Below are 12,958 nucleotides of genomic sequence, written 5' to 3'. Positions count from 1 at the left end.
TAGACATTTAAAAATTAAAATACCCCAGCTCTTACCATATAGAAGACCGCTTTTCATATTTATTTTCTGGTCTCCTAAATAGTTAGGCCAAGCAGTGATTTTGCTTTTATTTGTTCTTTTTTAGTGTATGGGTTGCATTTGTGACCATACAGTAACTACACCATGTTATAGAGTTGTTGTAATGTTAACCATGTGTTTTTCCCTAGGCATTAAGGGAAGAAAAATCTATTTATGACCGGTGTAGTAGCAAAATAATGTATCTTAACATAGCTATTAACAGTCTTAAAAAGTTAAGGGATCAGCGGAATGTACCAAACGGTAGGTAAAACTTTGTATATTTTTTTATTAAGTTGTATGTACTGTGTGGTTTTGCAAAATCTCTTAATTATTCAAATCGGATAGCAGGACATGAATAAAACAAAAACGGTACTTGTGTAGTTTCACGGCGCCAGCATGGCTCCGTGCGTCTGAGTCCCCCTGAGTCCTACACAAGAATCACAAAAACTAAAATGCATAGTAACATTGTTGTAAACAGGACAGAATGTTTAATACAAATTTCTCCTTCCTACTTCATGGCAGCCTCACAATCGGTTAACCCCTTATGTCCCAGTTTGTAGACAGGTAGTTTTTTCTCTATGCTGCTAGGATCCTCCCCTTGCTCCTCCTCCTCCTGGTATATCTGCTCCCTCTCCCCTGTACCCCCTCAGCCTTTGAATGTCTTCGCTGGATCCGAGCGAAAAAACAGACATAGGGAGGGATATGTTTGGGCTGCCATGAAGTATTCCGAAGAAAAGGAATTATCGTGAGTATCCGTTATTTTCTCCTTCCTACTTGATGGCAGCCTTACAATGGGATATACCAAAGCATATATGGGAGGGCAATACAATACCTTATGACATGACTCTTTTAAGAACTTGACTTCCGAAATGTTCTTTAGCCACATCCAACTCCTAATGTTTGGCAAATGTGTGAAGGGATGACCAGGTTGCAGTTTCACAAATGTCTTTAATCGATACTCTTGCCTCATTAGCCCAGGATACTGACTGACTACTAGAAACATAACCTTCCAAGTCAGAAATTTCAATTTCACCCTATCCATGGGTTCAAATGGTGCATTCATGAGAAAATTAAGAACCAGATTAAGGTCCCACTGAGGTATGAAGGATTTTATTCTGGGTCTTGTTCTTTTAATGGCTTGACAAAACCTTTGAATTAATTTATCTTCAGCCAATCTTGTATCCATAAGGACACTTAGGGCAGAAATATGCACCTTCATTCATGCACTAATAGTAATGTATTTGAGACTTTAGGACAGGCATGTCCAAACTATGGCCCTTCAGCTGTTGTGAAACTACACGTCACATCATGCCTTGCCACAGCTTAGCTAATAGGGTATGCTAAAACTATGGCAAGGCATGCTGGGATGTGTAGTTTCACAACAGCTGGATGGCCACAGTTTGGACATGCCTGGTTTAGGAGGTATTTTCTTTACACCGCTATTTCTGATGGGAAACCTTAGTTTTAATTTGTTGTACTTCTATGCATGTATTAACCAGGATCTCACAAGTAACGCTGGATTGTTTTGGATGCATGGCTTATTAGTTTTGAAATATTTGCATTTAATGGAAAAAACTATACGCAATGAATTGATATTTCTGTATACTTACGTATGTAAATGATTTGACTTAGGAAGATAGTTGGTGATCTTTCTTTCATTGGCTCTCTCCACATTTCACTTTGAGCACTTGCCATGGGTTAGGCACATGGGCAGGTGTACTATTTTGTCACAATTGCTTTTGCCAACTAACGTGAGAAACTGGGCAGTATTCAATGCTCCCATTTTTATATGTACCTCGCCCTATTGAGCTTGCCCGGTTTGCCAAAAGTAAAGCTTTGCCCTATTTGCCGATTGGTTATTGCCGTTGTTTGTCGTTGCTTTCTTACGGAAAAGTTTGTGTACCTCGCCGTTTGTGTATTCAATGCAAAAATGGAGAACACTGCTTTTTTTTTTTTTTTGGTGAACTCTTTTTGCTCTTTTTTATGTGAACTCAACTTATGCTGCTTTCCCACTGCCTACCCGGGTAAAGACCCGTTTTTTTTAAACGGGTCTTTACCCGGGTAAGAGCCACAAAGACCCTTTCCCACTGCAGCTTTTAAACAGTAAATTACCATTTAAAAGCAGTAAATGTCCCATTCACACTTACCCGTGTAAACCACAAAGCAACACGTTTAAACTCTCTAGTAAACCTTGCCTGTCATTAAAAACATCACATGCACCAATCATGTTCTTAACCTTTATTATTATTTCTAAATACCGTTTAAAACCCTTTCCCATTGCCAAAAAAACGGCTCTTACACGGGTAAAACACTGCTTTTTACCCGGTTAACAAATACCGGTATTTGTTACCCGGGTAAAGCAACCTGGAGCTTTCCCACTGCAGCTCTAGCCGTTTAAAAAGGCTAAAAATACGGCATTTTACCGTGTAAAGCCTGCAGTGGGAAAGGGGCATTACGTACTTAGAAAATCATTTTCATTGTTTTTTTTGGTATCTACAAGTCTATTTTTCTATTTGAAGGATCTATATTCTTTCTTTAGAAGTGCCAGATTTAAGGCTGATTTGCGTTTTTCTGCGATATTTGATTTGAACACTGCCTTCAAATGGAGCCATTAACTCCTCGTATGCCGCATTGGTCACTTCTCATCGTCAGGGGCGGTGAGCAGCTGACACGTGAATTGGGTGAGCAGGAGGCAAGACGAGAGGTGGAAAACATGGAGAATGCACAGTGAACAAAAAATGGATAACTCTGTGCCACGCTCACCACAGCACTGAATACACCCCACTGAGTGCTGCAGGCGGAAGCATTACTTGGCCAGAGAGGGCCATAATGAGCCTGATGTGCGGGAGATAAGTGATATGGAGACAGTCACATTCACAACTTCCTGCTGTACGTCTGCTGTGGTAAAAAATGTGGGGGGTAGCAGCAACTGTAGCTTCAGATACTCACTGCTAGGACAATGGAGTGTGGGGAAGAGATGTGAAATGTCCCATTCAGTGCTGGCACACACAGAGGCAACCGCTTCCATGGTCTTCGGCAGTTCTGCATCTGTGTAATTGCCTATACTCACTAATGCCTCATTTATTTGATTAGCTTGGGAGTAGCTCATATCTAAATTATAAAAATGTTCTTGGTAGCTGTCCCATATTTCCTCCTTTTATTGCAGTATTTGTTACTTGAATCAATGTAACACTGTATGCAAATTTAAATAATTTGAATTGATTTATGATCTTCCTGCTCCCTCTGCTGTTCATCTGTTTTTATATTTTGTCAAAAAGTGACCATCTAGTGGAACAGAGCTTTATCCCCAATATGCAATTAACAGCTTTACTACATAAAACATCTAAAAGTATGCCAGAAGAAGTTAAAAATAACATACTTTTAAACACGACATGCATGGCATGGTAAACGATACGAGGCAGAAATAAACAATACTCTATCTTCCTACCATATTGGGGAAACCCAAATTTTCCACCAAACCAATACATGAATATCTTCAGAAAATGGCACATGGGAGGGTTAAAATATGTGGCAAACACATTAAAAATAGACGGTATAACACCTTTAACATATATGGAATTGAAAGAAAAATATCCTCAATTACATATACCACATTTTGCATACATCCAGACGCTAAGCTATGCTCGCTTAATAATGTCAAAATGCCAAGTAAAAGAAGAACTAGCAGTATTAGATAAACATATAAGTGCCGGAAAAAACATCACCACAGCACAAATATATGACCTATGTTGGGTAAAACTGAGATTAGACCAAAAACCAAAGGGAATATTAAAGTGGCAGACGGACTTCCCAGAAATAAAAATGGGAGATATGATTAAAGCATATAGCCAATTAAATAAAACATTAGTGTCCACAGCATACATGGAAATGCACCAAAAGATATTACATCGAGCCTACCTGACCCCAAAAATGAAGGAATTGATAGGAGAGGCCTCGGACGCAAAATGTTATAAATGTGGAGAAGAGAACGCAGAATTAGTACACTGCATGTGGGCATGTAGAGTAGTACAAGCCCTGTGGCAGGAACTGCAAGAATATATAAAACATACCCTACAAATAGAGTTCACAATCACGAAAAAATGGATATTTTGGGGAATATACACAATACAAGAACAAAAAAAATCTACACCATCCATCAGGAAATTACTTATAAAGTTAGCAGCTGCCACAAAAAAAACCATATTGGCACAATGGATTACAACCACCCCACCCCCATGTCGCTAGTACACCCGAGAATAATGTACCTATTCCTTATGGATTGGACAGAGACAACAACACAAAAAGAGAGACTGACAAAAAATTTTTTCGAGACATGGCTACCATATATAAGAACACTATCACTATCATTAAAAATGGCCCTCAGGAATTAATTCATAGAAACATCATGGTACATAGAAGAAACACTAAACAATGGACCCCCATGCTAGAAAGGGAAGAGGGATAGGGAATGAATAGAGATTAAGGAGAAAAGGAGATACAAACAGAAATTATACACATAGGATAAACGGGATAATGTATAGGAGGAAGAATTGAAGTGTTACTAGAAATTGTTTTTATTATTGTATTGTAAGTGAATTTCAATAAAAAAATCTGCATAAAAAAAGTGAAAAAAAATATAACCTCTTTGGCACAATCCTATACCATAAAAGAAGTCTGACTATAGTTAGGTCCATATACTGTATATTTGGACATGCTTTTTGGGTCTGTATCATACTTGTCTACAGCAGCCCATACACGCTGCTCTGTGGGCGTGCTGTACTAGCGCGGATCACATTGCATTGCATTGCATGTGCATCCGTTGTGCATGCAATGCGATGCAATGTGATGAAACCTAAGTACAAAAAGTATGTGCAAGCACATACTTTTTGTACTTAGGTTTCATCACATTGCATCTCATTGCATGCACAACGGATGCACATGCAATGCAATGCAATGTGATCCGTGCTAGTACAGCACGGAAAGCACGCCCTCATAGCAGCGTGTATGGGCTGCTTACTTTTGAAAACTAGTTTCAGGGAGATTATAGTTGGTAATAGAATTTTGAAAAGCGCACCATTGAGGGGGTGTGTCATGCCCCACCCAATGGGCTTGTCTAGTTCCATATATGGATAGATTGTGAAAAGAGATTGTGAACATGGTACCTAGAATCGTGGGTGTATACTGCTACATCTGAGAGGAATCTTTTAAAATGATCCAAATGTAGATGATCCCCAAAGCAGTTTGTAAGAGCTACTATACTTGGTAAAGTGCTCGGAAATTGTGCTGATGATTCAGTGTAAATGTATCTATCTCTCATTCCTTTTTCCCCAAAAAAAATTTAACCGTGTAATGTGGGCTAGGTGACATGAGGGAGATTGCTAGACTGAGGGAGAGGGGGAGATTGCTGTTTCAGGGATTGCAGAATGCAGGAGGAGGGTAGGCAACTATGGTCTGTATGCAACCACAATGGATTAGAGATGCAATTAAAGTGCAGACTTTCAGCTTTACTTCAAGGAGTTGAACTAAAATACTGTATGAAATGTTTAGTAAATACAGTACAACTATTTTATACAGTCCTCAATTTTCAAATCCTTGAATGTACAGTACACAAATGTTTATTTTTAATACTTTTACAAACCTTTGGATGCAATGAGTGCCTGAAGTCTGGAACCCCTAGGCATTTTATTTTTTGCCAAGCTTTTACTGCTGATGATTTCAGGTGGTTGAGATAAGGTGACTGACTTTCACTGTTTCAGAATATTCTATTACTGTATTTGCTGCTTCCGCAGTCTGTTCTCGAGGCACATAAATGTATTGCACCTTCTGAAAAACCCTCTGTTTTAAATTTGTGAAGGATTCTCTTAATATCACACTTGGGTAATATACCCAATGACTGAGTTGGGGGCCTGTTTTGGGGCCCCTCATATCGGCTGGGCCAGACTCTACCTCCTGGAGTGTTCTTAAATTTGCCTGAATGCTGTGAAGAGGTTTTCTTTATTGTGGAAAGATTCCTACAATTATCTACCACTGTCTTATTTACTAGGCCTCCTTGGGCTGCTGAGCTAATTAGGTTCCCACTATCTCTATGATGGTTTCCTTTTGCTTTTTCATTCTAATGATGGTTGGTTTCACTTTCATTGAGTTTCTTTGACTGCACGCTGTGAGTTCACAGCCTCTGCTTCTAGATGCATAAGCCACACTTGGGAATGTATTTACTAAAGTGCGGGTTTATATAAGTGGAGATGTTACCCATTGAAACAAATAAGAATCTAGCTGTCTTGTTGAAGTTACCAGATAATTGGATGCTGGTTCTATGGGCATCAACTTCACATTTGTAACACTGTACTAACTTCACCTCTTGGAATTAACCCCAGACCTTTTTTGCTTTCTTAATAATGAAGAAATAACAGAGAAGCCCATGAAACTGCTTTTGAGTTCATGATAGGCAACTATATCTGCACGTGTGTACCCAGCATAATGCTTGCTGTCAAGTAATTACTTATTACATATACCAATTGTTGTCTGAAAAGTCAGCAAAATTAGTATTCTGGGACTTTCACAATTAACCAACAATGGTATATTAAGACAATGCATGCAAAATGTTACATTTCGGATGCAAAACCAATCAACCCACCCATTAATGAAATACAATAAAAGTTCCTTTTAAAGTTCCTGTTGAAATCATTCTACATTGCAGATTGAGGGTCTGACACAACAGCCAATCCTATACTGGTATTTTTTGTCTGGGCAAGTAAAAAAAAGCCCATCATTGGTTTATCAACCAACATATTGAGGCCATACAGTGACACAGTGTGTCGGTGTTAGTTACATCACTGGTGCAACCTCTGGGCTCCCAGGATAATGCAGTATGGCTTTTTCTTGGCTTCCTCATGCATTCTTTTTCTCAATCGTGTACAAAGGCAAGACGTGTATCCTATAACCGAATGCCATACGCATGCGTTCTACCTCCATACTTTATATCAATGTAGTTACTCTAAGGGGAGAGAAGTGGTAACAGTCTAATGGGATACTGATTACAAGAACTCCTATGACTGATTACAAAAGAAAACTTCATAGATATGAAAAGTATGCAAACTTTGTATATTGAGAACTTCAACAATATATATGAAGCAAAGGCAAGGCGATTAAGTAAATCCACTGGTTTCTCACAGCTTTGCAATCAATTTTACCATTTTATAAATTGGATGGGAGCCTTAAGTTCCACTTTCTTTTATAGCATACATTTTACAACTATTACAAATAAAAACGATAGAATGTAGACAACTTTTTAAATTCAATAATTTTTATTGATTTTTGCTGTTTTAAAGTTATACAACTTTAACACATACCGTATATACTCGAGTATAAGCCGAGTTTTTCAGCACATTTTTTGTGCTGAAAAATCCCAACTCGGCTTATACTTGAGCGAGGGTTACATTGCAGGGACACAGGGAGAAGGGAGGACGCAGCTGCCACTGACGGAAGTGCGGGGCCGGGATGTGCGACAGCCGGGACTCGTTAAACAGCACACCCACTATTAACAGGCCACACACAGCCCAGACCAGCAGCGACCGTCCGTGGGAGCCGCCTCCCGTCTGCCTTCCACCCACCTCCCGCAGCACGTCGGTCGGGGTGACAAAGATGCTGGAGCATCTTCTCACTGGCCTTCTCTTCCTGGGGACCCGACTGCCTGCTCTTCACACCGTCCTGACATGGCCGCCGGCGGGTGTCTCCTGTGCCAGGTGGGTGCTGCCGGACTCTGTTCCCCTAGTGCTGCTGATTCCTATGTCAGGGAGATGGAGGGGACTGACCCACCTAATGTCCCCAGCTGGGCTCTGCTCCCTGCCATGTGCCCCAGAGGTCTACTGTGGTGCTGCTCCCTTATTGTCTGCCTCTAGCCCTGGTGCTGGGTACCCCCTCTAGTCCTTCAAGGTGTAAGGTGTCCTCTCCTCTGTCCCTGATACTGGACCCTCAGTGGGTACTGTCTGTCCCTGGTGCTGGACGTGCTATCACACGTGCCTGGATGCCTTCTTCCTCCATGTGGTCCCTCACTGTGCAGTTCCTGGGTACTGTGGCCCCTTGGGTCCCCCTCACACAGCTGCAGCCTGAGCTTTCCACCGTTCCAGGGGCCACCACTGCCTCCCCTAGGCTTATACTCGGGTCAATGATTTTATCGAGTATATACGGTATATCAATACATTGCTGTATACATACATAGAATAATATCAAGTCCTTTTACAGTACCTGTTAACATTTTCAAACCTAAAAGCATTCTTTGGTCTCTTTAAACAGCGATAGCTCGGTCATTTCAAACCGTAATATAAAAAACCTGTGCATAAGGATTGGTTGAGTCTCTAAGCTCAAGGCCAACAACTCAGGCCTTATTGGACACCGAGGCAGAGCGTATCATATTACCGCATAACCCGCAGCCAGGGCTGCCATCAGAAATTTTGGGGCCCGGAACTCATTTCCTGTCCGGGGCTACCCCCTCCTCACTTGACTTACCATATTCCAGCTCCTGCTCCCCATCTCCTCTTCCGCTGAGCTGCAGCCCGGAGGTCCTGGAGCACAGACTTCTTCAACTCAGGATGCCGGCAGTCAATTAAAATGCAGCATCAGCTGGTGAGCCAATAAGAGCATGCGTACTGGCTGCCGCTACACGAGCTCTGATTGGCTCAAAAGCTGGTGCAACATTTTAATTGGCCGCCGGTGTCCTGGGTTAAATAAGCCTGTGCTCCGGCACCTGCTTTGTTAAAGCGCACTGAGCACAGCGGAGGTAGTTGGGAGGGGGGGGGTTGTGATATACAAAATTAGTTGCCCGGGCCCTTTCAGAGGCTGGGGCTCGGGACAGCTGTACCTACAGCACCCCCCTAGTGGTGGCCCTGCTCGCAGCACACTTCCATCATCAACCCAGGGGGATGATAAAAGGGGGATTCTAGCCACATGTCCCGAGGCAGACACAACTTTAATGAATGAAGGCTAATGAGCTGAAGGTCATTTTGCATGTAGCATGCAGACGCTGCAATATACTATAGTATCTTAATATGTGGCCAGGTCTTTGAGTTCCATCACCAGTGATTGTCCTTGTAGTACTGTCCTTACCTTTTCTAACTTTAAGGGCAGTATTCAATGATAAATTACACGATGTGCAGCGAATCCTGTTTAGGGTTTGCTGCACATTCACAGGGTTCCGGAGGTCTGGATCATTCGCTGCCAGCCCTCCCTGTCACCCTATCCAACGCCGCAGGGGCTCGCTACCTCTGACCGCGAATTTTAACCACCGCGGGGGACAGCGGCAGGACACATGCCCCAGAATGTGTGGGGTAGGAGGGCTCCCGGGGACACAGGCAGCAGAAGAGGTCTGGCCGGCATTCACTGTTCGCTTTCGGTGAACATTGAATAGGGTGAATCAGATTTTCAGTGAGAGATTCACTGCAAGGAGTGAAAACAGTCCGATTCGCAGAAAAAAAAATGGTGAATCGGGAACATTGAATACTGCCCTAAGAGACGTTAAAGTATATAAAGTTCTCTGATCTAATTTCGCTTATCTTGGTACACCCAAGACACATGCAAACAAGGATCTTCACTGTTCTCAGATGAACTTGGAAATGGCAAACCACAGATACAGTAAGAGGATAATACTACTAGGTTAGCTGTTCTCCCCTAATAAAACTAGATAGAATGTTTCATTATTTGAGTAACCATGGAAGAAGATATTAAATTAAAACCTTTTTATGTGACTATATGGAGTACATCTATTGAATTTGCCTACAACTTCACTGTATTGGAAACTGATCCTTACAGTGCTGGAGTAATCTTCATTTGATAGTAAGTTGTGAAAGTATATAAATCCTAATGCAAGCAATAAAAAATAAATATAAAAGAATGATAGGATAAAAATAGGCTTGTAGTGCAAAGTAGTTTAAAGACGTAAGCCAATGCTTTAGCAATTCTGAGTTACCTTTTCCCTCTATACAATGGCCATAAAACTTTCTGAGGAGGAAAAAATCTTATTGTTGGAGGATTGTTCAAATACGCTCCCTCATATAATTTAATGCAGTGAAGTACAATAATGGAATGGATGCATTTACAAGAGTTCTATAACTTTTTCTGAAAATTTAGGCTCACAGCAGTCAAGCAGCAAAAAGGTGACCTCTAGATCAAGAAAGCAGGATGACAAAAATGGTAGGTGAATCTTTTTTTATATACGGTAAAGTACATTTTTTGCTTTGAACTCTCTCTCATGGTCAAAGCAAAATGTGGGCTAAATTGTTCATTCATATTTAGACTGATTCACACAGGAGTGCTCATCATTTATTTGTTGCATACAAGCCTTGCAATATTTTGAACAATATTGCTTAGAAGGGCCAAAATAGGCAATGATCGTTCAATATGTCACCCAGTGTGTATGCACCTTAACTGTTAATTAACATGTCAACTAACCACTTTGGAGATAACAATCAATAATAAGAAAGTATTCATAAATAGCTCCAAGTAAATTGGCTATATTCTTATCCACCAGACCACAAAATAACAGATTGCTTTAATTCTTTGGTTTGGTCTATAACATCCTTCCACCACCCCCCTAACTTGCATAAGAGGATAGTTTATAAGGTTTGTCCACCACCTGTAATGTTCAGATGGAACTAGTTTAACCTCCACCTAGAAACCTGCACAGTAATTGTAGTTTTGCAAGGGGGGGGGGGGGTGCAGAAAACCTTACAACTGGTTCTGTAATCAGGGTAGGGCAGGGGATTTGAATTAGGTGGCAGAGGGAAATGAGTTCCGCCACCTCTCCAGGACCACTTTAAGCCCTATATAGTGCCACAAATGGGATATTGAAGCACATATGCCAGATGGTAAATGAGCAGGAATCTTTACATTTGAAACTGTTAAGGCATACTTGTAGAAGACTGAGATTGAGCAAGCAAATGTTTGTATGAGGTTTTCCTGATAAACTGCAATGCCTAAAGTCAACATCATAAACTGCATTCTCTGGTTACTGACAAAAATAAAAATAAAATTGAATTGCTCCTAACAGTCATTTTATTTACAGAACTTACAGGACTTAATCTTTATAATCTCCTCAAAGACTATTTATTGTCTGGGGACCAGTTAATTGAGGAAGGATATCCAAGGCCAAATCCTGACAAACCTGGTAGTGCTTTAATACATGGTGTAACAACCAAAACGGTGGGTGCTGATGGTAAGTGAGATGAAGATAAATGTGTTTCACTTGTGAAACTTCTAAAGTTGAGGTCGGCAAGCTTCAAGACCTTAACTTGAAGCTTTTATCAGATTGGTAAATGAATTGCTTATTGGAAAGTAATGTATTTTTTTTTTTTTTTTAAGATTGTGCTTTATAAAACATTAATAAAAATCTCAAACAAAGAAAGGAAAGGGTGGGATACAGGGGGAGGGGGTACAATCACAGATATGAAAGTAATGTACTTTATGCAGCTTGACAAGATGCTTATTTATTTTGATGCAAAGGGATACATTTACTGAGTGCAAGTTCTGCTGAGGGTTTCAAACAACTTTTCATTACTGGTCAAATGAAGAACCAAACCACTGAATTTACTACTTTGCAATTTGTCATGTGGTTTTGTAATCCATGATCTATGGCCATCTGTTATGGGGTTTTTTTTTGTGGGTTTTTATGGGGTTTTGACCACATAAGTGATTTTTCTTAACGTATATATTTCTACAAATCATTTATTCCCTTAAGGGCCCCATACATCAGCAATTATATATTTCTACAAATCATTTATTCCCTTAAGGGCCCCATACATCAGCAATTAATTGTGACAATTTTCAGATATGGAGATGATTGCCACAATTTATTTTAGATGTGTGGGCTCCCCCTTTTGGCAATCCCAATCAAAATCACCAATCGATTGCTTAATCAGATTTTTAAACATGCTTAATAATCTGGTATTATCTGCGGATCTTTTTTATGTGTGGGCATTCCCAATTCGTCGTCTTCTATTTACATTATGAACAGCTGAAATGACAATCGATTGGGCAATTTCCAGATATTAAGATGCAATCTTTAGATGGAAAAATCTGCCGATCACTGAAATAAATCTGTAATGTGTGGGAAAAGTCAGATAGATTGTAAAATCCATTTATCTGGCCAAAAAATCACTGGATCTGGAAATCTGTTAATTGTGATTGCTGATGTATGGGGCCCATTAGTTTGTGATATACTACCCTCTTGGCTGTTCTGTCTCCTCCCATGACTCATTCCCCCTCTCACTTCCACTAATGGTACAGTACAGTAGGTATCCCCCAAGGTTCTATTTTTGTACACGTCCTATTCTCCCTGCCTAAATCTATTTAGGTAAGCTCACCAGCTATTTTCGCTTCCAATATGAGCTGATGACTCGCATCTATCCCACTTGTATCTGTCTCTCTGCCATGTCTTCCTGGATTTCCCAGATTTTTTCTGTTATTGTTCTTAGTCTTGACAAGATGATGATAATAATAATGAGCTGACCATTTTGTCACCCTCCCACATAATGATCAGGCTGCCTACTGATTACCTCTTCCCCCTCTCACCTCCAAGATTGTCAGTTCTGCTCCCTGCAGATGTGTCCTTTTTATATATCTAGTTGCAATACATCGCAAAATGCCTCCCCACTATCTACTCCACACTACCAACAAAGGCACCTTAGCTTGGTTTTTGCCACCCTGCGGCTTCTTTTTAGAATACACTTGGACAGTCATGTATTGAACAATAAAGTTAACTCTTGAGACATAAAATGTGTAACTGTATTAGGGGGTAAATAATATAATATAGTTAAGTGATAGCATTTAGAAAATTAGATTAAAATTGTTGTTTTGACTGGCCAAGTATTTTATGGTTAAATGAATGTAAATTTATATTGTTTTTAAAACG

General features: G+C 40.4%; 1 protein-coding gene across 1 annotated transcript in view; it reads left to right on the top strand.

The window, feature by feature from the left end:
- LOC146075826 (RNA exonuclease 1 homolog) overlaps positions 1–12,958 on the top strand; it is a 53,278-nt gene that overhangs the window by 24,554 nt on the left and 15,766 nt on the right. Inside the window, exons 8-10 of the mRNA XM_083185464.1 lie at positions 207–318; positions 10,180–10,242; positions 11,114–11,263. Coding sequence (XP_083041590.1) covers positions 207–318; positions 10,180–10,242; positions 11,114–11,263 — 325 coding nt within the window. The remainder of the gene's footprint in view (positions 1–206; positions 319–10,179; positions 10,243–11,113; positions 11,264–12,958) is intronic.

This window comes from Crinia signifera, chromosome 1 (assembly GCF_055691185.1).
Source record: "Crinia signifera chromosome 1, ASM5569118v1, whole genome shotgun sequence".
In the NCBI taxonomy this organism is placed as follows: Eukaryota; Metazoa; Chordata; class Amphibia; order Anura; family Myobatrachidae; genus Crinia; species Crinia signifera.
Note: the sequence above shows the minus strand (reverse complement) of the source record. Positions and strands in the feature narration are given on the sequence as shown.